We start from the raw sequence: 23,999 nt of genomic DNA on the forward strand, positions 1-23,999 counted from the left end.
ACCCTTTCCAAATCCTTCTTTCTCCCAGCGTGTGTTTTGAAGGATGCACATAAAACTAACCTGCTGAATTTTGTTCAGAATTGTCTGAAAAGAATTGTTCCTGTGCCCAAATGAAGCAAAAGTAGCTAAGGAAACCCTCACAAACAAGCAGGAGGGCCCCGCCCAGATTTGGAGCCCAAGTGCCAGGCTGGAGTCCTTTGTTCACCACTGCTAAATTTGGATTTCTGGGGAAGTCATTTCTCAAGCGCCGAGCTCTGCTTCAGCTCCAGCTAAGTCAGGATGAGTCTTAGGAGTGTTTTACTGTAACTGAAGAGGTAGTAGATGTTAGAGTTTTGTAAAAAAGGGCCAGGGGTGTCATGCGGGAGCGTAAGTAAGCATGTGTGTGTGTGGGGGGGGGACTCTCACATCACATGGTCACAAGGAATTCAGAAAAGAAGAGAGACTGTCTCTAAAAACCAGAGCGAAAGAGAGAGAGAGAAACAAAATTTCTAGTTTTCAGAGAATATTAAAATTTGTAAGTAATGAAACATTCAACTCGATAGTATTTTTAAAAGGCTTATTTTATTTTTAGATGTGTGTAGGCGAGTGGACATGCGGGCATGAGTGCAGAGGTGCCCATGGAGGCAAGAGGAGGGCAACACATCTCCCGATACTGAAGTTACAGGGGCCCGTGAGCCGCTGCACTTAGATAGTGGGACCCAAGCTCTGGTCCATGGCGAGAGCAGTGCTTGTATCTTACTGCTGACCCGTCTTTAGCATGAAGGAGGCTCACTGTTAAAATCTGGCTTGAAGCTGAGCAGATGCCATGATGCCTTTCTAGTTGACATTCCAGGCTGGTTTGCGGATGCAGCGTGAGATACATGATCCCTCCGTGGCTGTGAGTACCAAAGGGATTCTTCCCTAGGCCAGGAGCCCTAGAAAGCCATCGTGAATATGACTGTCCCTTATACATCATTAGGTCTTTAACTTCTCACTGGCCTTCTTTTTATATTTTATTATTTTTTTTTTCTTTTTCATTTGACATATTTTGATCGTATTTCCCTCTTCCAGATCTTCCCCATCTTCCTACACACCCAACTCTATGATCTCTCTCTCAGAAACAAACAAAACCAAAACCAAAACTAAATAAGAAGAACCTCCCACAAAAAAAAAACACAAAAATAAAAATTAAAACAAATAAGCGAAGAAGAAGAAGAAGAAGAAGAAGAAGAAGAAGAAGAAGAAGAAGAAGAAGAAGAAGAAGACAAAATAAATGCCCAAATTGAACAAGAAGACACAAAAAGTATGGAGTTCATTTTGTGCTAGCTAATAGTCCTGGGCTTAGAACCTGCCCTCGAATGTGGTTGAGAAACTCAGCAACACTCTGTCTTAGAAAACTGATTTCCCCTGTGCCAGTGGGATCAATTGCAAACAGCTTCTTGGTTAAGGGTGGGAGTCGGTGTCACTTCCTCCTCTCAGTAATGGGACTCCATCCGTCTTAAACCTGTGTGGATCTTTGTGTGTGCTGCCTCAGTCTCGGTGAGTTCATAGTTCATCCCCCCTGTTGTGTCTGCAAGACACTGATTCCTTGAAGTTACCCACATCCTCTGGCTCTAACAATCTTTCTGCCTCCTCTTCCACATAGGTCTCTGGGCCTCAAGGAATAGGGTTTGATAAAGATATCACATTTAGGACTAAGTGCTCTAAAGTCTCTCACGCTCTGAACATTGTCCAGTCATGGGTCTCTGTATTAATTCCCATCTCCTGCAAGAAGAAGCTTCTCTGATGAGGGTTGAGTGAGGCACTGACCAATAGGTATAGCAATAAAGCATTAAGAGTCATTTGATTCTTATTTACCTTTAGCAGAGTAATATTAGTAGGTTTTCCCCTACCCGATCACTTTTTCTTAATGAATATGCCCCAAATCCTCAAATTTCGTATGCCTCTTAGCTCCCTTTACTTATTTGTATAGTAGGATTTCTCACTAACAAACATATTGCATTTTTTCTTTCTTCAGTATTTCTTCTCTGGAGATAGTTCATATTTATGTCAGCTTACACCGAGAGCATTGGTCAGGCATTCTTCATGTGTCCTAAGATGAACATTCATTCAAACTGATACGCTCTGAGTAAAGCATATTGTAAGTGGACCTTGATCAGTTTGTTGAGTGCTTTAATAAACGAACACCGGCCTGTTCAGCTCTTTAGTAAGAGAGATTTCTGCCCCCAGACTGCCTTGGGACTTGAGATGCAGATTTTCTGGTTGGTGGTTTATGCATCTGATCTGAGGGCTGACACAGCCAGTTCTTTAAACCCAATAGCTCCATCCATCTGCATGTGCTCACACACACTTTCCCAGTGATGAATTTCCATTTCCCTGGTGACAAATGCATTCACTTCTATATAAACAAGGCTAGGAGAGAGAATTTATCTTTCTTTCCACTGGCTAGTTCTCAGGCATCTACCAGACAATGCATGACACACGGTAGGTACACAACACTGCCTTTGTTTAATTAATACTTTTTTCAGTAGACCATAATATCAATGCTTCTCTTGCTTTAAAATATCTTACTTAGGAAGATGGGTATTTAACTAACTTGTATTTCCCTTGTTCCCTTCCTGTCATTTGGCATAATTTACCTACTTTCCCCATCTTTAACTTTTTAATGTTTTTTTTCTGTTTCTCAAAAACAAAAAGCAGTTAAACATTTAGATTTGTGTAGGATTCCTGCCCTATTCTCCAGTCTCTACCTAAACTATTTCAGTTAGATCACTGTGTTAGGAATATTAAACTAGCCTCTCCACCGATGCAAATAATTCTAATCAGACCAAATCAGACCAAATAAAAGATGCCCATGTTTAGTGCAGTGCTCCTGGGTGGCACCGGGAAAGCATGGCAAAGGGAAGAGAGAGAGAGAGAGAGAGAGAGAGAGAGAGAGAGAGAGAGAGAGAGAGAGAGAGAGAGAGAGAGAGGGGGAGACCACTCAAAACCCGGAGACCATGTGTACATTCTATGGGGAGCAGTTTAAAGTGGTCTTGACCTTCCCTGGGGAGGGATCACCATTTGGCGGGCTTTCTTGGAGGTAGAATTTGGACTAAGACACTAAGTCTGCTCCCAGGGGAGGGGGCTTGAGATGGAGTTCCTGCCCAGTATTCCAAAGATGGGTGCCAGGGGCTGGGATGAGGCCCCGGACTATAATATTCCAGACTCTTCATATAAAGGTGATGCTTTTGACCAAACACATTGCATTCGGCAAAGATGAGGTTTTAAATGCCAAAGTTTTTAAATGCAAAGTGTGGAGTGTGGCTTGCCTCACCTCTGGAAACAGTCAGGATAGGCTTCAGACCATCTTTTGGGCACCTGATATAGTTCATTGATGTTGTCAGAAATAAGAAACATTTCCTGAAGAAATCAACTCTGTGATTTCTGATAGGAGGTTGCCACGGGGACAGCTCTAGAGATTGTAGTCTCTTTACTCATCTTGATTACGGATTTTACATTTCTCAGATTCTGAATGTAGTTTGGAAAATGATTTCCTACCCTTGGTCCTCGGAAAGTACTCAGACATGCTAGGCCAGTTTGCTACCAGTTTGTACGTGGGCTACATTCCCAGTCCTCCTTTAGAAACAACAAGAGCCAACCTTTTCTTTTGAGATGGTCTCATAAAGTTTCCAAGCTGGCACTGAATTCACTTCATAGCCCAGTAGACCTTGATCGTGCGGCTTCCGAATCCCTAGTAACTTGGGTGAAGTAGGGGCGAGAGGTACATTTCTTTTAGAAATCTCCAAATGGCATAATATACTAATACTGGGAAAGGTATTAGTGGCACAATCCATAAATGTTTGGATTTCTGTCCTTCTGTTTCGGCTACTTCACCGTTCATGCTAGGAATTGAGGACCTGCACATATAGTTTCTCTCAGATGTTGGTTAAATTTTCATACCAAGGACAAGCTCTAGATCCACAGGGCACATGCATATATACACACTTGGGCGTGAAGCTTGAATGCTTTAGATTTGTCTGTTTGGGCGAGCCCCAGCCCTACAAATGCCCTCTCTCTGACTTTCAATCTGTGTCATTTTCTTTTTACTGAAAAGCCAGAACTGTCAGAAATGAAAAGCAAGTTTGACTCAACACCAACGTTACCCTTCACAGCAGCCCACGTAGCCGAAGATACAAAGGAATCACCCCTCCTCCGGTAGTCGTTTTGACTCGGTTTTGATTATTGTTGCCAGTAGGATTTATTGATTGCTTCTAGCCCCTGAGGTATTTTCCTGATTAGAGAATTCTCCACCTTCCCGTATCAAATCCCCCCATGTGTATATAATGAGTATGTGTGGAGGTTGAAGGCCAACATTTGGTATCTCCCGCAATGACTCTTCACCCTATTTTCTTAAGAGAAGCTTTTTTCACTGCACCTGGGCACCTACTGATTCACCTAGGGGAGCTGGACTGCAAGCCCCAGTAATCACCATGTCTCCATTTCCCCAATGCTGGGACATGGCCTCTTTAAGTGGGTTTTGGAGGGTCCAACTTGAGTCTTCATGGTTGTATCACAAGCATCTACCAACTGAGCCATCATCTGCCAGTCTGAGTTTGAGAATTTTTATGTGTTGCTAATTCCTGAAATACCAAACTGAATAATTCATCACTCCTTGACCAACATGGGTTTGACACAGTCAGAGAGTGAAGAGCCATAAAAATTTCAATGATTTTTATGCAAAACCTCTCTTATTTGAACAGTTGATCCTTTGGTATATTTCCAGATAAGTTACTATTCCCTAGTGTCCCCAATTCTGTCACCACAGCTGATGTCCTGCCTGATGGATACAGTCTGAAAGAGGACCAGCGCACAATCTTTGGTTACTGAGAAAGCAAGAGACAGATATTGCCTTTCTGAAAAGAGAAGTTGATGCCATTAAGTATAGTTTCTATAAGCTTTCATATTAAAAATGTCTTAGAAAAAGAGACAGATTTGAGTATGTTTTTTGTTTGTTTGTTTTGTTTTGTTTTTTGAGACAGGGTTTCTCTGTAGCTTTGGGGCCTGTCCTGCAACTAGCTCTTGTAGACCAGGCTGGCCTTGAACTCACAGAGATCTGCCTATCTCTGCCTCCTGAGTGCTGGGTTTATAGGTGAGCGCCACCACTGCCCAGCTTGAGTGTGTTTTAAAAGCAGTAGATTGTGGGTGGAACTTGGTGTCAGGTAACATGCTTGACATCCATGAGGTCCTGGGTTCAATCCTCAGCACCGCAAAAGTAAAAAAAAAAAAAAAAAAAAAAAACAAAAACAAAAAAAAACCTCACCAAATATGAGCTGTGAGACATCCCTGCATATTATTTTGTTTTAAAGCACAAATTCATATACAAATCTACCTTTGGGAACTTACCTATTTTCCATTAATAATTAATTGTATTTATATTTATGTTATCAGAACTTGACTTCACAATTGTCTGTTGGGTTGCATTGGCAATACTTTGGGGGCGATGCCAGCATATTTAAGCTCAAGGCTTCTCCTCCTTGCAGCAGGTTCTATGTCCTTTACAGATAGTTGCTCAAGCATGCAAGTCAATCATGTCCTACGTTAACTTCACTCACCTCTGAGTACAAGGGAAAGAACACTGTACGAGAAGGTGGAAAATTTTAGACACATTCTAACTATACCTTTCAGTGGTAAGAAACTCCTGACAAGTCAAATATGTTCTGATATTTTGATGTTACTTTTCCCTATTAGAAGTTGCATGCCAGAGAAGCATCTTAAGACACATCTCTCCCAGAAGAAAATCCGGTCTACTTCACTGCTTCCTTCCTGCTTCTTCAGTCAGAGGTTCCATGGTACCCTGTGACCTGAAGGGGTCATAGACTTTACTGATGAGGAAGGACAGGCTGAGAGGGACTTGGGGGATTCTATGGCAGTGACTAAAGATCATTAAATTCTCTTGTCTCAGAAACACCAAAACAACTAACCACACAAAGAGCTCCCACTCCATCATGTAGCAGGAAACCCTAGAAAATGATCTTGAGAAAACTAAATTCAGAAGTAGTAGCTCAAAGAATTTGACGATTGATAATGCTCATCCATACATCATCCATAGAAGTAGTGACATACTTTTATGTTTAGAGGGTGTCTTAGCCTTCTCTTGCTGTGAAGAGACACCATGATCATGGCAACTGTTACAAAGAAAAGCATTTAATTAGGGCTGGCTTACAGTTTCAGAGGCTTAGTTCACTGTCATCATGGTGGGAAGCATGGCGTCACTCAGGCAGACCTGGTACTGGAGAAGAAACTGGAAGTTCTATATCCGGAAATGCAGGAAAAGAAAGCCACGGTCCTCTCTGGGGTTTCTGAAGCCTCAAAGCCTACCTCGAGTGATATACTTTCTCCAAACAGGGCCACACTTCCTAAGCCTTTCAAATACTATCACTCCCTTATGACTAAGTCTTCAAATATATGAATCTTCAGGGTCATTCTTATTTAAACCACCTCAGAGGGGTAAAATATACTTACAAATCCCGAGAAAGGAATCATGCAGGTGTCACCTCTAAGTAGCTTCAATACATATTTTTGCCCCCTCCAGGAACTCCAGCTCCATAGCTAGCAATAAATAAATAAACAAATAAATAAAATAAGGGCAATAACTTGACTTGGAATTATGAATTTATATCTTCAGGAGAAGACAATTAAAAGTAGATTTAGAGATTCATTCTCCATAATGAAAAGATATATATGTATATATTTCTTTAACAAGGTGAAGAGACCCATATGGATTTAGTGGGGGAGTTTATTGTGTCCTTGGTCCACAGTAAAACATTGATCAGACGTTGATCAAAACTTTGATTCTGTTTTGGGTAGCAAGAAGGAAGCATAGACATGCTCTGAGTAAGAATCAAGTCTGATAGAAATGACCACTTTCATCTTCACGATTAACGTTCAAAGACAGAAAATACTAGTCTCAGTAACATATAAGGATATTAAGGCACAAAGTTAGTCACTATTGGTGGTGAAAACTAGGTTTCAAACTGTTTGTTTTGAGATTTTCCCTTTATTCTGTTCTTAGAACTTCATGTCAATAGTAACAACAGTAATACTGTCACTTTCAGGGAATATTTAAGTACCTGGCGTTGTGCTGAGAGCTTTAAACACATGGTTCCATTTAATTCTCACATAAGATCTGTGAGGTGGGAGTTATTTCCACTGTTGAGATGAAGAACCCGAGACTGAGAGACCGTAAGGGATTCCCCATCCTCCTCCCCCATCACCAGGCTTGAAACAGTGGAGCCGGGCTTCCCTGTGTCTGTAGTGTGGGCTAGAAAAACCTGTGGTTGGACCTGCAGGGCCACAGGGTGCTCCTTCGCTGGTGATCATCAGCATGACCTTGCTTAGCCTGTACACAGACCCAGTCACTTCGGGTGGGTGACACATATTCCTCATATCTCTTGGTTCTGATATCACTAAGATCCTTAGTATGTTTTTCTTTCACAGGTGCTTGCTGGATCACAAGAGGCTGATAGCATCTCTGAGGGATCGAAGTTGAAGAGGAATGTTCGTCAAACTGAGCCTAACTGCCCAGAAGGATTATACCGTGGGGGCCAATTTTGCTGTCAACCATGCCGGCCTGGTAGGTTACACGAAGCATCCAGGGAAGTGGGGTAAGGGGTTGGGATGTCCTACAGGTAAGAATGCGTTGGACAGTTAGTTATACAGTTATTGGCCATCCTATGGTGCATAGAATTACAAAGAAGAGCTAGGGGAAGACTATAAAATTATCCTCCAAACACAAATCTTGTTTTTTTTGTTTGTTTGTTTTTGTTTTTTCTATTTTTATCTCACATGTCCAGGCTGCTTGTGAGAAAAAAAAACCTGTAATTCACAAATTGCATACATGTCTAAAATGAGAAGATTCATCTTTTTAGTTGTTTCTCAGGAGCTAAAAAGAGTCATCAGTGATGGTTAAAAGACTGTCGTCTCAAAGCTGACTAAATCTGGGGCTCCCTCAGCAAGGAATTTCCACCCTCAGCGGTATGACTCAGCCCCTCTCTTTAGTCTCTCACTAAAGCTCTCTATCCCGGCACTGAAGCCTGCAAAATACATTTCCTTTTTGCAGCTGAATAGCCAGATGCGCTAGAAAAGCAATGGACAGCAACGAAAAAGTTTTTCAAAATTCAGTGTTTTGAAATGCGGGGCATTTTTAAACTAAAACTTGCTCAAGTACCAGCAAATGAGAGGCTAAGGAAAATGTAATTCTGTAAGCCCAGTTTTCACTTTGGGGTTGACCACAGTTACTTTCAAATCAAGGATAAGACCCGACGGCATTTAGGATTGTTCTGCAGGTTTCAGGCAGTAGTCATAGACCTCCAAAAGACTTTCGTAGGTTTCATCACTGGCCTCTCAGGCTTGCAGTACTAAAAGTACAAAGCAGGCCCAGGTCATGTACATACAGACTCCAAGAGTCTCCATGGGGGACCTTCCTGTCCAGGTTTTCCTAAGAATAGCAAGAAAGTTTCCCCTGTGATACAACCCACTTATACCTAAGTTTCTACACAGCTGCTGTTTTCCAAATAGCAATTGGGAATCATCTATTTTTTTTTAAGTTGCTAAAGACGATTAGTTTAGCCTATGAATTTGAAATCCATATCTATAGTTTGAAATTTTGGATTATATGTTTAAAATTTAAAGTGCAAGCTAAAACAGAGGTGATGTGTTTTGCATGCTAAGCTCTCAAAGATGTCAGCTGTGTGCTTTTACTATACGTTTGTCTTGTTTGTATTTTAAAAAGGAAATCTCATGCCTGCTGCAAACTTTTAAGAAGGAAAAATATGATATGTGTTGAGAACCCCACAATGTCTTTACTCACTGATGCGCCATGGGTTATTTATTTAAAAATGCATTGAAAATTGAAAGTTTTGTGTGTATGGCATTTTATCTTGATGGCCGACTCTGTAGGATTGTACATGTAAATTCCAGAGTAATCAAAGTCTGGAATAGTTTTTTATCAATCACAGCCTAAGTGCACCAACATCTCTGATCTATTTCCAATCTAATTCTTAGTTGTATGGATTTTTTTAATTTAAATTAATTTTTTTAAAAAAACAATCTTTTCTCATTTTACATACCAATCCCAGTTCCCAGTCCCTCCCCTCTTCCCACTCCCCTCACCTACTTTCCACCCCACTTCTATCCACTCCTCAGAGAAGATAAGGCTTCTGATGGGGAGCCAACAAGGCCTAGCACATCACTTTGAGGCAGGACCAAGGCCCTCCCCACTATATCTCGGCTGAGCAAGGTACTCCTGCAAAGAGAATGGGCTCCAAAAAGCCAGTTCAAGCACCAGGGGGAAATCCTGGTCCCCACTGCCAGTGGCAGCACAGTCCTACAACTGTCACCCATATTCACAGGGCCTAGTTTGGTCCTATCCTGATCCCCCCACCCCACCCCACAGCTGTCAGTCTGAAGTCAGTGAGCTCTCACTAGCTCAGATATGCTGCTTCTGTGGGTACCACCATCATGGTCTTAATCCCTTCATTCACATTTTTGCTCATCCCTCTCTTCAGCCGGACTTTGGAAACTCAGCCCAGTGCTTCGTACTGGATCTCTGCATCTGCTTCCATCAGTTCCTGGATGAAGGTTCTAGGATGGCAATTAAGATAGTCATCAATCTGATCACAGGGGAAGGCCAGTTCAGGCACCGTCTCCACTATTGCTTAGGATCTTAGCTGGGGTCGTCCTTGTGGATTCCTGGAAATTTCCCTAGTGCCAGGTTTCTTGCTAACTTCATAATTGCTCCCTCAATCAAGGCATCTCTTTCCTTGATATCCTTCTCTGTCCTTCCCCCTCTAGACTTTTTCCTATTTCCTCATGTTCTCCTCCTCCCTTCCCTTCTCTTCTCCTCCTCCCCTTCTACCCTCCTTTCTTCCCCTATCCCCATGATCCCAATTTTCTCAGGAGATCTTGTCTATTTCCCCTTTGCAGGAAGATCTATGTGTGTCTTTCTTAGGGTTCTCCTTGTTACCTAGCTTTTCTGGGGTCATGGACTATAGGCTGGTTATCCTTTGCTTTATGTCTAATATCCACTTATGAGTGAGTACGTACCATGTTTGTTTTTCAGGATCTGGGTTACCTCACTGAGAATTGTTTTTTTTAGCTCCATCCATTTGCCTACAAATTTCAAGATGGCATTGTTTCTTATTTCTTTTTTCTGCTGAGTAGTACTCCATTGTGTAAATGTACCAGGATTTTCTTTATTCATTCTTCAGCTGAGGGACATCTGAGTTGTTTCCAGGTTCAGGCTATTATGAATAATGCTGCTATGAACACAATTCAGAAAATGCCCTTATGGTATGAGTGTGCATCCTTTGGGTATATGTCCAAGAGTGGTATTGCTGGGTCTTGAGGTAGGTTGATTTTCAATTTTCTGAGAAACTGGCATACTGATTTCCAAAGTGGCTGTACAAGTTTGCACTTCCACCAGCAATGAAGGAGTGTTATCTTTACTCTGCATTCTCTTCAGCATAAACGATCTTTGGTGTTTTTGATCTTAGCCATTCTTAAAGATGTAAGATGGTATCTCAGAGTCATTTTGATTAGCATTTCCCTGATGGTTAAGGATGTTGAGCAGTTCCTTAAGTGTCTTTTCGGCCATTTGAGATTCTACTGTTGAGAATTTTCTGTTTAAATCTATACCCCATTTTTTAGTTGGATTATTTGGTATTTTGATGTCTAGTTTCTTGAGTTATTTATATATTTTGGAGATTAGTCCTCTGTCTAATGTGGGGTTGGTGAAGATCTTTTCCTATTCAGTAGGATGCCATTTTGTCTTATATATTGTGTCCCTTGCCTTACAGAAGCTTCTCAGTTTCAGAAGGTCCCATTTACTTATTATTGTTCTCAGTGTCTGTGCTACTAGTGATATACTTAGGAAGTGGTCTCCTGTGCCCACATGTTCAAGGCTACTTCCTACTTTCTCTTTGATGAGATTCAGTATGGTTGAATTTATATTGTCTTTGATTTGGACTTTGTTTTGTGCATGGGGATAGATGTGAATCTATTTTCATTCTTCTACATGTCAACATCCAGTTATGCCAGCTCCATTTGTTGAAGATGTTTTCTTTATTTCCTTTGTATAATTTCAGCTTCTTTGCCAAAAATCAGGTATTCTTTGGTGTATAGATTAATATCAGCGTCTTCAATTCAATTCCATTGGTCCACCTCTCTGTTTTTATGCCAATACCAAATTATTTTCATTACTGTAGATTTATAATAGAGCTTGATGTCAGAAATGGTCATGTCTCTAGAAATTCCTTTATTGTACAGGACTGTTTTAGTTATTTTGGTTTTTTGTTTTTCATATGAAGTTGAGAATTGTTCTGTCAAGGTCTGTGAAGAATTGTGTTGAGATTTTGATAGGGATTGCATTGAATATCTAGGTTGCTTTTGGTAAGATTTCCATTTTTATTATGTTGATCCTACCTATCCAAGGACATAGGAGATCTTTCCATTTTCTGATATCTTCTTCAATTATTTTATTCAAAGACTTAAAGTTCTTGTTGCACAGGTCTTTCACTTCTTTGGTTAATGTTACCCAAAGATATTTTATGTTATTTGTGGATATTGTAGAGGGTAATATTTCTTTGATTTCTTTTTCAGCCCCTTTATCAATTGTATATATAAGGGATACCAGTTTTTCTTTTTCTTTTTCTTTTTCTTTTTTTTTTTTGAGTTGATCTTGTATCCTGTCACATTACTGAAGGTTTTTTATCAGCTGTATGAGTTCTCTCATAGATTTTGGGGCTACACACACACACACACACATATATGTATATATATACTATTATATCATCTGCAAATAGTAAAAGTTTGGCTTCTTTTCTGATTTGTATCCCCTTCATCTCTTTTTGTTGTCTTATTGCTCTAGCTAGAACTCTGAATCCTATGTTGAATAGATATGGAGAGAGTGGACAGCCTTGCTTTATTCCAATTTCAGTGGAATCACTTTGAGTTTCTTTCCATTTAATTTGATGTTGGATGTTGGCTTGCTGCATATTGCGTCTATTGTGTTTTGATAAGTTAATTGTATCCCTAATCTCTCCAAGACCTTTTCATGAAGGGGTGTTGGATTTTTGTTGAATGCTTTTTCAGCATCTTAGGAGATGACTATATGTTTGTTTTCTTACATTGATAGATTTTCGTATGGTGAACCACCCCTACATCTCTTGAATGAAGCCAACTTGATCGTGGTGGATGATTTCTTTTTATGTGTTTTTGGATTCAGTTTGCTACACTTTCCTGTATATTTTGCAAAACTTTCCTCTTTATTCATTATCCACTGCCACTTGCTACCACTTAGAATCTCTGCCTGAGAAGGTGAAGGTCCAGGAAGCTAATGTTTTGTCTTGCTTTCTGCAGGACTTCCTTCAACTCCTAGAGATCCTTTAACACTTAATAGTCATTTAATATAAAAAACTTGGTATTTCCAGAAGGCAGTATTCTGTAATGCTTGGTCATGGAAAGGCATGTGCACAGTTCTAATAGTAATGACAGAAAAATCTTCATGATTTATATGACAAAAACTTAGGCTTACAGACTCTAAGTGCTTTATCAAAGATTTGATAAAGATTTCTAGAAATTTCCAATGTTCTTTGGTTAAACTGTATTGTTTATGATCAGTATTTATGAATTTGGGAAAATAAAATGTGAATAAGAACAAAATGAGTTTGTTTCATATTCTCAGAAGCCAAGGACAGCCACCTCCATTGTCTACCTACTTTCTTCTCTCCAGAAAAGAGCATTTGGTCTTTGATTGTTTCTTTTCCTATGTTTCTATTGCTAACTCTCTTACTTTTTATGGGAATATTTTTTTGCCTTTCATTTTTGGAAAGCTCTTAATGTGATTGTCTTCCCAATAGTGTTTTGTCTTTTCTTGTGTGTTTGCATATAATTAGCCTAAGATTTGTTATTGTCATCTTTGCATACTTCTCATGTTCTTACATGGAGACTGCCCCAGCTCCAAAATTTTAATATCTTTTTTTCTCCATGATAGGTGAATGTAAATATTTGAACTGTATCTTTTTTCTTCATGGTAGGTGAAAGGAAAGATTTGGACTGTACAACCAATGGTGGTATACCAAAATGCAGTCTCTGCGAAGAAGGGAAGGAATATATGGACAAAGAACATTATTCTGATAAATGCAGAAGATGTACACTCTGTGATGGAGAGCACGGTATGTATCTAAGAAAGCAATTGAAGATGTGTGGATCATGCAGAACCACACACAACAGAGTTTGAGATTGAGACCTACTCTAGTACCATACTAGCATACAGGAAGGAGTAGAATGAGGTTAGCTTGGTTGTGTGGAGTCAGATCCTAAGGTAGTAATCTCTTTTAAGGGTCTTCTCAGCAATTCTCCCAAATGGAGGCAAAGGACAAAATAACCCTATGAGTGGAGTTGTACCAGCTGCAATCAAAACCACCTATAAAAACTATTTTTCATATTTAAACTTGTCTTGTGATTCTTGTTCATTGTAAGAAGAGACTGCGTTTTCATTTCCAGGTCACCCAGACTCGAATAATCACACAGAAACTATATGAATCACAACACTGTTTGGCCAATAGCTCGGGTGTATTCCTAGCTAGCTTTTACACCTTAAATAAACACATTTCTATTAATCTCTGTATTTCCACTAGGCTGTGGCTTACCAGTAATATTCTGGCATCTTTCTCTTTAGTCAGCTGCATGGTATCTCCTTGACTTCACCCACTCTCTCTCTCTCTCTCTCTCTCTCTCTCTCTATATATATATATATATATATATATATATATACGTATATATATATACACATATACATATATATATATATATATATATGGATTTCCCTGGCTCTGCTAAGTCATTGGCCAAACAGCTTTATTTATCAACCAATAAAAACAACACATATACAGAAGGGCATCCCATATCAGATCATGGCTGTACAGAGAAACCCAAGATGTGGGAATAATGTCCCCTCATCTTTGGGAGTCTGGTCTACATCATTCTACTTGGGGACCTGAATTTTTGTAGCTATTTCAATCTATTCGCAAGACCAAGATGAAAGCAAAACAAAGGAGCAATAGCAACAGCCATACTTTGGTTTGATATAAAGAAACCTCTTTTTATCGAGTTTTAAAGCTCTCTCTCTCTCTCTCTCTCTCTCTCTCTCTCTCTCTCTCTCTCTCTCTCTCATAAATAAAGCTTTTACATCAGACTGTTAAAAAGTGATGCCAAACTCTGGTTGTACATTAGAGCTACTCAAGGAGCTATTCCAATACTAATGCATAGGTGTTAACTCCCAATTAAATTAGAATCTCCAAGTTGAGTCTGAACATGTCTCAGTTTAAGACTAGTTTAGGCTTATCATGTAGCATTCCAACATGCTAGACATGACAGTGATGATGATGATAATGATGATGGTTTCTAGGCCATGTACTTAAGGCTCAAGATTCTCAATGAAAGGAGCTGAGGGTCCATCTAAGCAATGATAGAGAGTGTCTGGTGTAACTAGAGACTGTACTTTCATTTCCCAGCTGTCCAATACCAAGTAAACACACAGAAACTTACATTAATTATAAACCGTTTGGTCAATGGCTCAGGCTTCTTACTAGCTAGCTCGTACAACTTAAATTAACCCATTTCTATTTATCTATGTATTGCCATGTGGCAGTGACATTCTCTCATTTTCTACATGTCTTGTTTCCTTGGTGACTGACTGGCATCTCCCAGACTCCTTCTCTCTCTCTATCTCTGCTTGGATTTCCTGCCTGCCTCTATGCTGCCTAAGTATTGGCCAAATCAGTTTCTTTATTAACCAATGGTAATAAGACATATTCACAGCATACAGAGGGGAATCCCACCTCAGTCTGGCTTTCTGGGTTATCTGTCCACTAGCAGCTCCACTTGATTGCTTGTCCTTTCCATCTGGTGCTGCCATTTTTTTTTTTAAATTAGTAAATGTTGTCATAAAGGTGTGATAGTGTAACAGTTGATAATAAACAGTAGATCTAAATAAAATCCATGAAAATCTGGGCCATCATTTTCATAACTTATTTTGAACTAGCTGCTACAATGAATGCTTTATAAACGGTCTTTCTAGGTTTAGAAGTGGAAACAAACTGCACCCAGACCCGGAATACCAAATGCAAGTGCAAATCCAACTTCTATTGCAATGCTTCTGTCTGTGAACACTGCGATCCCTGCATCTCGTAAGTTTCAGTATTCAGTGCCTAAAACACTAGCTACAAACTTGAGAGACCCTACCCTTCTAGAGAAGAACCACGCTGAGTGGGAGTTAGGAACTGAGTTCTAGTCTTGACTCTTTCATTTGCTCAGGTACCATCAATTAGCCCCAGACATCACTGAGTACTTTCCAGTCTCTGAACATTACCAAAACCAGGTGACACTGCTTACTTCTTTGGTTGGTGATGGTGATGGAAGACATGCCACTGATGCCACTGTCATCAAGGCTTTGGTTCTCAGGGCAAAGAAAGTCAAAAGACCAATGCTTATTGTACATCAACATTCCTGATGGAGGCTAGGAAAGCCTGGAAAGGAACTGGATCACAAGAACAGTGCCTTGATACTAAAGGGTTTGCTTTTGATTCAAATCTAGCAAACCTGGTTGCACTGCTCACAAATTGGGCTAATTTGAGCAGATCACTTAACACACCTGAACTTCAGTTCTCTCACTCATGGAATGCAAAGAATATTTAATTAGCTCCACCCACCTGCCACGTTTCTCCAGAGATCACACTAGGTAGTATGTGTTGCAAACACAGCTTTTGCATCTCATGGTACCCTTTGTGGTAGTGCACTTGCCCAGCAAGTGCAAGGTCTTGTGTTCAATTCTCAACACTGAAAGAAAAGTAGCTTTTGGTTTGTAAGATGCTGGTTTCTTAGAATGCTTGGAACTGCTATTTCCTTGTCATTCCATAAGCCTGTAACTCGTCTTTGGAACCTATGGGCTTTCATCTAATAGGTTTGAAAAGCAGAGGCATGATGCTTTAAATCTTATTAGGAAAGACATTTGAGTTGCTACCTTTGCTCTCCTCTCTAGCTCCAAGTGTCTGAGAGTGGTGAAGGGCAAGTTGGGGGTTGCGGGGAAGTAGTTAACTTGGCCAAGTAATAGCACAATGATACCCCTGTACACTTTTTAATTCTGATTCAGTTTTCTTCTCGATGGCACTCATTGAGGTATAGTATAATTATCACTGTGCTGTTGGTGAACTTACGGGCTCCTGGAGGTTTCCTGATCTCTCTGCACACCTGTGTAGGCCTCAGAAAGAAGTGGGCTGTGAACTCGGACTGTCAGAGTTTACTCATCTGAAGAAAAATCCCACAAGTGCCTTTTGACAGCCCTGATCACTCCCTGCTGGAGCCCTGGGCAGCACCCTATGCAGTGGCTCCCTTCAGGTCATTTTAATAAGACTTTGTAAAAAAAATTGCTCTTGATAAGTTATTTTTAAGTAGCTTATTTTAAGCTCTTGTATCTTAAGAATTTAATTTATTGCCAATTTTAAGTTTATTTTTGTCTATTCTATTCTTTTGCATATCAGTTTTTTATTACCTTTTAAAACTCTTGATATCATTTTTATTTTTCAAATATGTGACACAAGGATATGTATGTGATTGCAATGGTGGGGAGACTAGAAGATGCTGTTAGATGCCCCAGAGCTGGAGCTAGAGGTGCCTGTGAGCTGCTTGGTGTGGGTTCTGGGAACTGCTCTCTGATCCCCTCCACAAGCAACAAGCACTCTTAACCGCTGAGCCATTTCTCTCGCTCCTATATCTTAAAGTAGATTTAACATCGTTCAACCAAACACTCAATCCCAGTTCTTAGCTTGTGCCATCTTTTGATGGTGATCTAGAAATGTCTGAGAGGAAAGAAGTGCCGGAGAAGAACAGGCAAATAAAAAGAACCCTAATGTGTAATGTACATTGGAAGACAGGAAGGAATCTACGCAGGCCTTCTAAGCTTCTTCTGCCTTTTCCCCCTAGGTGTGAACATGGAATCCTTGAGAGGTGCACATCAACTAGCAACACCAAGTGCAAGGAAAAACGTAATCATTTGCTTATTTTTTTTAACATCCCTATCATCATGTCAGAACAAAAGCGTATTGGTTTGTTATTGATTAAGAGAACAGAGCTTCACTTTATCTTAAAAGCTGCTTAATTTCATATCAAATGTCCAATATTCCCAATCACAGGTTCCAGACATCATTTACTATGGCTGCTCATCATCATCCCCGTTTTGGGAATATTGCTTTGTAAGTCCTCTTTTTGTTCAAACCGTAGATTGAAATGACATGGGAAGTAGCCGCTGTGCCCACTGAGAAAGCACAGAAAGCCAGGGAGAGTGTGACAATGACACCTGGTCAACTGACCTTCTTTGGGGCTGTCCTCCCTAATAAACTATTTACTTATTTTATTATTTAATTTTTATGTTTTTTATGTTTATTTTTGTTTATTTAATTTTATGTTTCTTTATGTTTTGATTACTCTTTCTTATTTTGTGCCTTTAACTTAAAATCTACAACAACACACTTTGTCCAAAAATTACTTCAGAATGTCAGAAGTTAAGGGAAAGCTGGGTCTCATTATTGTTAGTCTAGAAAATCACCTTGAAGCCTAGAGACGGGAAGGTACACCAGCTTTCAGGGACTCGGAATCTTCTAATTTTTCCTTCTTTGGTGGAACGTGAAGCTGTCTCCTCAACTCACTTCTTTCAGTGTGAGGATTTCCTATCAGAATGGCATCTGATTCTCACAGTGGTCTCTTTGATCTTTCAGGGCTTTTATATAACAAGTATTGGAGAAAATGTCATCGTGACCCTGAATCTGGGACTGCAAATTCTGTGAGTATGCAAAGTTGCATTGGCTTTCTTGAAAAAAAAAAAGCAAACAAACAAAAATTAGTGCTTTCTTTAAAACATATATGTGTTTGTTCATGCACAGTGAGAGTAACCATAATAACAACTTAACACGACAGCAGTGAACTTATTAGTAAGTTTTTGTGGGGTGCTACATAAAAGCATCTAACTCTATAGACAATTGAGTCAAGATGGGGCCTGTTCTGACCTATCCACTTCTTTCTCAAAGAGACCATGTGCACTATCTGTTAGGCAGCACAAGAAAGCATAATTGGAAAGAAACATAGAACTTGGTGTTAAAAACTCTTTTACCAGAGTATTCCAAGGGAAGAAGTTGGCTTGGGACTCCTAGTAATCCCAAGGGACACTTGAAGCACAAGAAGATTTTTTCACCCTGTATTTACACGTTGCCTTCAGCATTTACAGTGGATGTTTGTTGAGGCTGCTGGCAGTCTGAATCATCCCAGCACTCATGAACACAAACATTATCTGGGTGAGGGACATGATTAAGGAGCCCACTTCAAGATTAAAGTTAGCTTGTAAAAAATCTGATTACTCGGGAAGGCCAAGGCGTAGCATCGGTTGGATTGTTTCTTTAAAGGCAGGTTAAGCTGAAGCAGCAAGGAAACAGGCTGAATAGATAGTTTTAAACAGTCTCAAAGCATATTACGAAGCTGGTTGAAAAAAGTTGAATTTCTGAAGGCAAGCTCACAAGAGGTGTTTCCAGAATCAAATAAACCCTTCCAAGGCTTTACACAAATGCTATAAGGAGCAATAAAGGAGCTTGGAAGCCTGCCAGTGAGAGCTGGAAAAGGGATGTGCAAAGCACCATGTTTCACCTTGCTATTTCCCTCCAGAAATGCTATAGTCAAAGTGCGGGACTCAGATTCCAAACTCCAGCCAAGGTTTTGCTCTTAAAGTCCACTTAATGGCCACAGTATGGCTCTCTTTAGCTAGCCATGGCGCTAATGCTAGATAGAATCTACCACAGGAGGATGGAAACTTATAGGATCAAAATTGAATGATTGAAAGAACTCATCTTACCCAAACAGTCTAATTTTCTATATATATGTACATATACATGTGTATATTATATATATACCAGACAATTGTATTATATTTCCTTCTGAATTTAGAAAGAATTGAATGACATTTAAGTATGTATTTCTCTCTCTCTCTCTCTCTCTCTCTCTCTCTCTCTCTCTCTCTCTCTCTCTCTCTCTCTTTCTCTCTGTTTTAATCCTCCCAGGAAGACATGCCAATGAATCTTCCAGGTAAGTCCTTCTATTACTTTATTTCACAGAAGTGGCTTTGTCAGAATAAGCCTAAACTGGAACAGACTCTAAGATTTTAGAGGGAAATAGTCTTTAAATTTCAGAGACATTGTAGCCTTTCCTGATATTTGAACTGTCAGTTCTATAAAGAGTTTAAATTTATTACAGCCTTAATTAAAAATAAACCAGGTAGTGATAAGACTTCATATTATGAAAGGTTTAAGAACAATATCTTCCCAATCAGCTGTATCACAAAACTCCCTGTAAACTGATGTCCAGGTCAAATGGAGCCATAGAAAGTTAGCATATTCTCCCCTCTACAACAACATGTCCAATTCTATTTGGTCCTGTCCTTTGACTTCTGACTCAGGGATAGGAAGAACTGACCCTTTAGGTTTGTGGGTCTGTTTTCACGTCTCTAGGGGGCATTAGACATGATTTTATTTTTAAAACTTCTGCTTTCATGACTGAGATAAGAAGATCTAACGATAGCATGTATGCCCAGCTCAGAGATTAAACTACAAAAGCTGCAGCGAGCTTGGGAGGACAACTCAAGCTTATTCTCTTTGCATCTATATGACTCACCTGTACTCCAAATTTTGAGAGGAGACATAAACATGGTTTCAGTAATGGAAATCCCTCATAGAAATACATTTTCAGAGAGTATTTTCTGTTTTTCAGACGTTGACTTGCGTAAATACATCCTGAATATTGCTGAAGAAATGTCTTTAGATCAAGTTAAGACATTTGTCCGGAAGAATGGGATGTCTGAGGTGATGATAGACGAGATCAGGAACGACAATCTCCAACACACAGCTGAGCAGAAAATCCAGTTGCTTCAGGGGTGGTATCAAGCTCATGGGAGGAAGGATGCATATTGCACTTTAATTAAAGGCCTCAGAAGAATGAAATGCTATGCTCTTGCAGATAGAATTCAGGCCATAATCCCGGCGGACATTGAAAATGCAACTGCAGACACCAGAAATGAAAATGAATGAAAGGCAAAGACTCAAGTGAAAGCTACCTCAGTTCCAGAGAGAGAGAGAGAGAGAGAGAGAGAGAGAGAGAGAGAGAGAGAGAGAGAATCTTTTAAATCAGCACTGTGGCTGGTGTCTGAGTCAGGAGCATTGCTGTGAATTCAAGGCCAGACTGTGCAACATGGTGATCTCTGAACTAGCCTTGTCTCAATAATAACAAAAGAAAAAAAAAAACAAAGCAAAGAAGAACATTTTAAATAATGGAGATCTATAAATGTTGTTTGGCTTTTTGTTGAGAATATTTTCTATTTCCTTAGATTTGTAGAGACAATATATTTATAAAATGTGAAGATTTCATGATTCTGTTTTGAGTAATGTTGAAATGCATGTGGAGGATGGGCAGGAACAAGAGCAGCTGCGGTAATGATTTATGAACCCACATAGATGTCTACACAGAAGCATATAAACTCAATATCATGCTCTGGCCTGGAGTGTGGATAGTGTGTGCTGGCCTGCGGCGGACCATCCTGCTCCACGGCCATAAAAGGCAGGAGGTTGGCTATAAAGTCACACACACGGTAAAGGTTGATTTGTCCCAACCCAATTCCAGGATAATCGTAGAGATTTTACCATATACAGAGACTTGCCTAGCCATCCTTAGAGCATACACATGCAAAGCTTGCATGTATATTTAAATGTAGAATTAAATAAGGTTCTATTGCAAAGATTTTTTTGTGTGTGTGTGTGCAGACCATTGGTGTTTGTGAAGTAATATTTCTGATTTAAATTTGTGTGGAAAAATGTAGAATAAATCTAAATGATTGAATATATTATATTTATATACCACTTTATACTTCCAAAACAATTTGCTTGTTTCTCGGGTGTTAAAAGTGCTTTTTTTTTTTTTTTTTTTTTAATAGGAGTGTATTACTCCAGACTCACTGCCTCTCAGTTTTCTCCTTGTTCAACTTGATACAAACATATCCACTCCTAAACTTGAAAACTTTCCTAAAGAAATAGTGGTCCCCCCCCCCAAAAAAAAAACAGAACTGCCTTGGAAATTCTAATCTGATTTAGGAGAGCTACATTACTTTTCTAGGGGTAGGTTAAGACATGGACTCATGCCTACACCACCAGTGGTGGGGACAAAAATGAAAGCCCACTTGATTGCCTTTTGGCAATCCCTGGTGTGTTCTCTTTGCCTGCAAACGACAGTAGATGTTCAGCAAAGCTGAAATGCCCACAGGGCTCTAGGAATTGCTTCTGTTATTCTCTTCAGGTTCTGAGACAAACCATTTCCTCCATCTACCGCTATGCTGGTATCTTTGCATTTAAACCTCTATGAAGGTTGTATTAAATGTGAATTGGAATCTGCAGTGTCTCTTATGTTCACGTACTGTGAACTGAGGAGACTCGTAAACGGAAACACACACTTGCAGTTACCTAGTGATCGTCCACTAACGAACGATTCTTTTCCTCTATGTATGGAAATGTATGATAAAGGAGATAATTTTCTTTAGTTAAAGTATCATTTTGGCATTTCTAATTGATTCTCTGTTGTCTTGCTCGTTGTCTTATTTTTCCTTCACTCTAGTAACCACTTAAATGTTACCTGTTCAATGAATCATTACACCTTTTGTTAACTTCTGAAGAGCAAATTCCTCTTGTACATCCTCTTAGTAGTTAAAAGATTCATTCCATGGCTGCTACCACCAAGAATACTCCTAAATAGAACACAACCATTTGCCAAATATAATTATACAGGGGCACTAAAACACTGGTAAAAAAAAATACAAACATTAAGGGGTGAGTTTCTGTGTGTGTGTGTGTGTGTGTGTGTGTGTGTGTGTGTGTTCAGTGAGTTGAAAGGAGCAGATTCAAATACTATACTATAGCGACTTGATGACCACTAGGTCTCCTCTCTCTCCCTCCCTCCCTCACCTTCCCTCCTTCTCTTTCACCCCAAGAAGCCCTTAAAATTTATTTATCCCTTATTTTTTTTTGCATTTTTGAGAATATCATCTGAGCACAGAAATTCATGAAACAATAGCTTCCACATTAAAATCAAATTTAGCAGAAGCTATTTAGCAGAGTCACATAAAGTAAGGTGACTACGGCTCAGCTCATACCTTACAACCAAACAATCAAAGGAGGCTTTGAGGGTCTGCCACATGTGGAGGTGCCCCTTTCTCCCCCTTTTCGGTCAGTGTGTGAAAAAGTGATCCTCTTTGCCTATCATTGACTTCTCTTTCCTGTCTTTAATCTTTTTTAATTACAACAATAGGTTTATTTAACCCAATATTTCCAAGAATTGACCTTTTAGGATGCAGTCAGCATTAAAACTTTTATTTAGAACTGGAAGAACAGCTTTGCACAACGGGGGCATGAATTCAGTCCCTAGCAACACAATTAAACAAAACAACAGTCCCTTTAAAAATAAAAAAAAAAAATTACTAACAAAGCACTATTGATAAGACAGCTTACATTCCCCCAGAAAGTCTTAGAACGTGTGCTTTATTTTCACTTGTAAACATATCTCATTTTAGTTTCTCCCATTCCATAGATCTCGTAGGTACATGAGGACAGTAGCTACAGCAGAAGATAAAGTCTACCTTTCTCTTATTGAAGAGTCCAAGAATAAAATGTGCATATTCCAGAAATAAGGAAATATAAAATTATAAGCCTAGGAGAATGAGAAGAGACTGTCAGCAGCTTTCTCAGCAGCTTAAGGATTAACTATTAACAGTGGGTTACTCTGCTTTCCAGCCCATAGCCCTTTTTGCAATGCTGAAGCTGCCCTCTGCAAACTTAGGGTCATTCTGCAAACTGAGGATCTGCTTATAGATACTGCACCCCCATTCCTGGCCACTCATGACCAGAAATTGACGTGGGCTGAGTTAACTTTTAAATGGTGGGATGTACGTGACTTTTGACTCTTTGGTTTTATATTGTCCCATACCCTTCCCTGCTATGCAAAACTGGCTGTGTCAGGAAAGGTGCAGAGCCTTGGGAAACACTACCAAGGAATGCCAATGAGAAACAATGGGTTAAATACAAATACTAGTTTAACTGATAAACTCTGTTAATGGAAATTGCAAAGAAGCGCAATTTGTGTCTGAGTTTTACCTTGAGATTGTAAAAATTCTTTTGTTATTACCTAATGCTTGGTATAAAAGAGGAGGTCAAAAACCAGCCTTTGCCACAGCCTTACAAATCCATCTCTGGCTGTGGTCTCAGCTAGCTGATAAGCCTTTTGTGCTCCATGAAGTTTTATTTTTTTTTCTTCCTGGAATAAAGTTTGCTTCTGGTTTATTAGACCTTGATGGTCTGTCCCCATCTTTGAGCAACCTCCGTGGATCCAACAGTTATAGAGCCCTAGAATAACGGCAGCTCTATGGCCATTTAGCTCTACTAGCCGAAATCTGGATTTCCTGGGTGGGTCGTGCTCGACAGCTTTCCTGTCAGGGAGTTGGAAGCGCAGCATCTCCCATCTGTGAATTAGTTTTGGGGAAGTGTTTTGCTTCCAACCATTGTAGCTATTCTTTCTTTCTTTCTTCCTTCCTTCCTTCCTTCCTTCCTTCCTTCCTTCCTTCCTTCCTTCCTTTCTTTCTTTCTTTCTTTCTTTCTTTCTTTCTTTCTTTCTTTATAAAAGATTTCTGTCTCTTCCCCGCCACAGCCTCCCATTTCCCTCCCCCTCCCCCAATCAAGTCCCCCTCCCTTGTAAGCCCAAAGAGCAGTCAGGGTTCATTGTAGGTATTCTTTTACCTAACATTGCTGGCTCTTGGAGCCTGACTGTCTCAGACTCCGGGGACGTCTGAGTAGATTGCAACCCATCCTGAGCAGCCTTCTTCCCTCAAGGAATCCATCCATTCTCTA

The 23,999-nt window shown here is 39.8% G+C and overlaps 1 protein-coding gene across 1 annotated transcript in view; it reads left to right on the plus strand.

Annotated features, from left to right (window-relative positions):
- Window positions 1-20,962, plus strand: part of Fas (Fas cell surface death receptor) — a 33,446-nt gene extending 12,484 nt beyond the window's left edge. The window contains exons 2-9 of the mRNA XM_050158266.1: window positions 7,459-7,594; window positions 13,056-13,193; window positions 15,101-15,209; window positions 17,002-17,063; window positions 17,211-17,270; window positions 17,793-17,857; window positions 19,122-19,146; window positions 19,828-20,962. Of these exons, the coding sequence (XP_050014223.1) occupies window positions 7,459-7,594; window positions 13,056-13,193; window positions 15,101-15,209; window positions 17,002-17,063; window positions 17,211-17,270; window positions 17,793-17,857; window positions 19,122-19,146; window positions 19,828-20,144 (912 nt within the window). The 3' untranslated portion in view covers window positions 20,145-20,962. The remainder of the gene's footprint in view (window positions 1-7,458; window positions 7,595-13,055; window positions 13,194-15,100; window positions 15,210-17,001; window positions 17,064-17,210; window positions 17,271-17,792; window positions 17,858-19,121; window positions 19,147-19,827) is intronic.
- Window positions 20,963-23,999: the final 3,037 nt, after the last annotated feature.

The sequence above is a fragment of the Alexandromys fortis genome, unplaced genomic scaffold (genome assembly GCF_014885135.2).
Source record: "Alexandromys fortis isolate MF-2015 unplaced genomic scaffold, M_Fortis_MF-2015_v1.1 scaffold_10, whole genome shotgun sequence".
Lineage (NCBI taxonomy): Eukaryota > Metazoa > Chordata > Mammalia > Rodentia > Cricetidae > Alexandromys > Alexandromys fortis.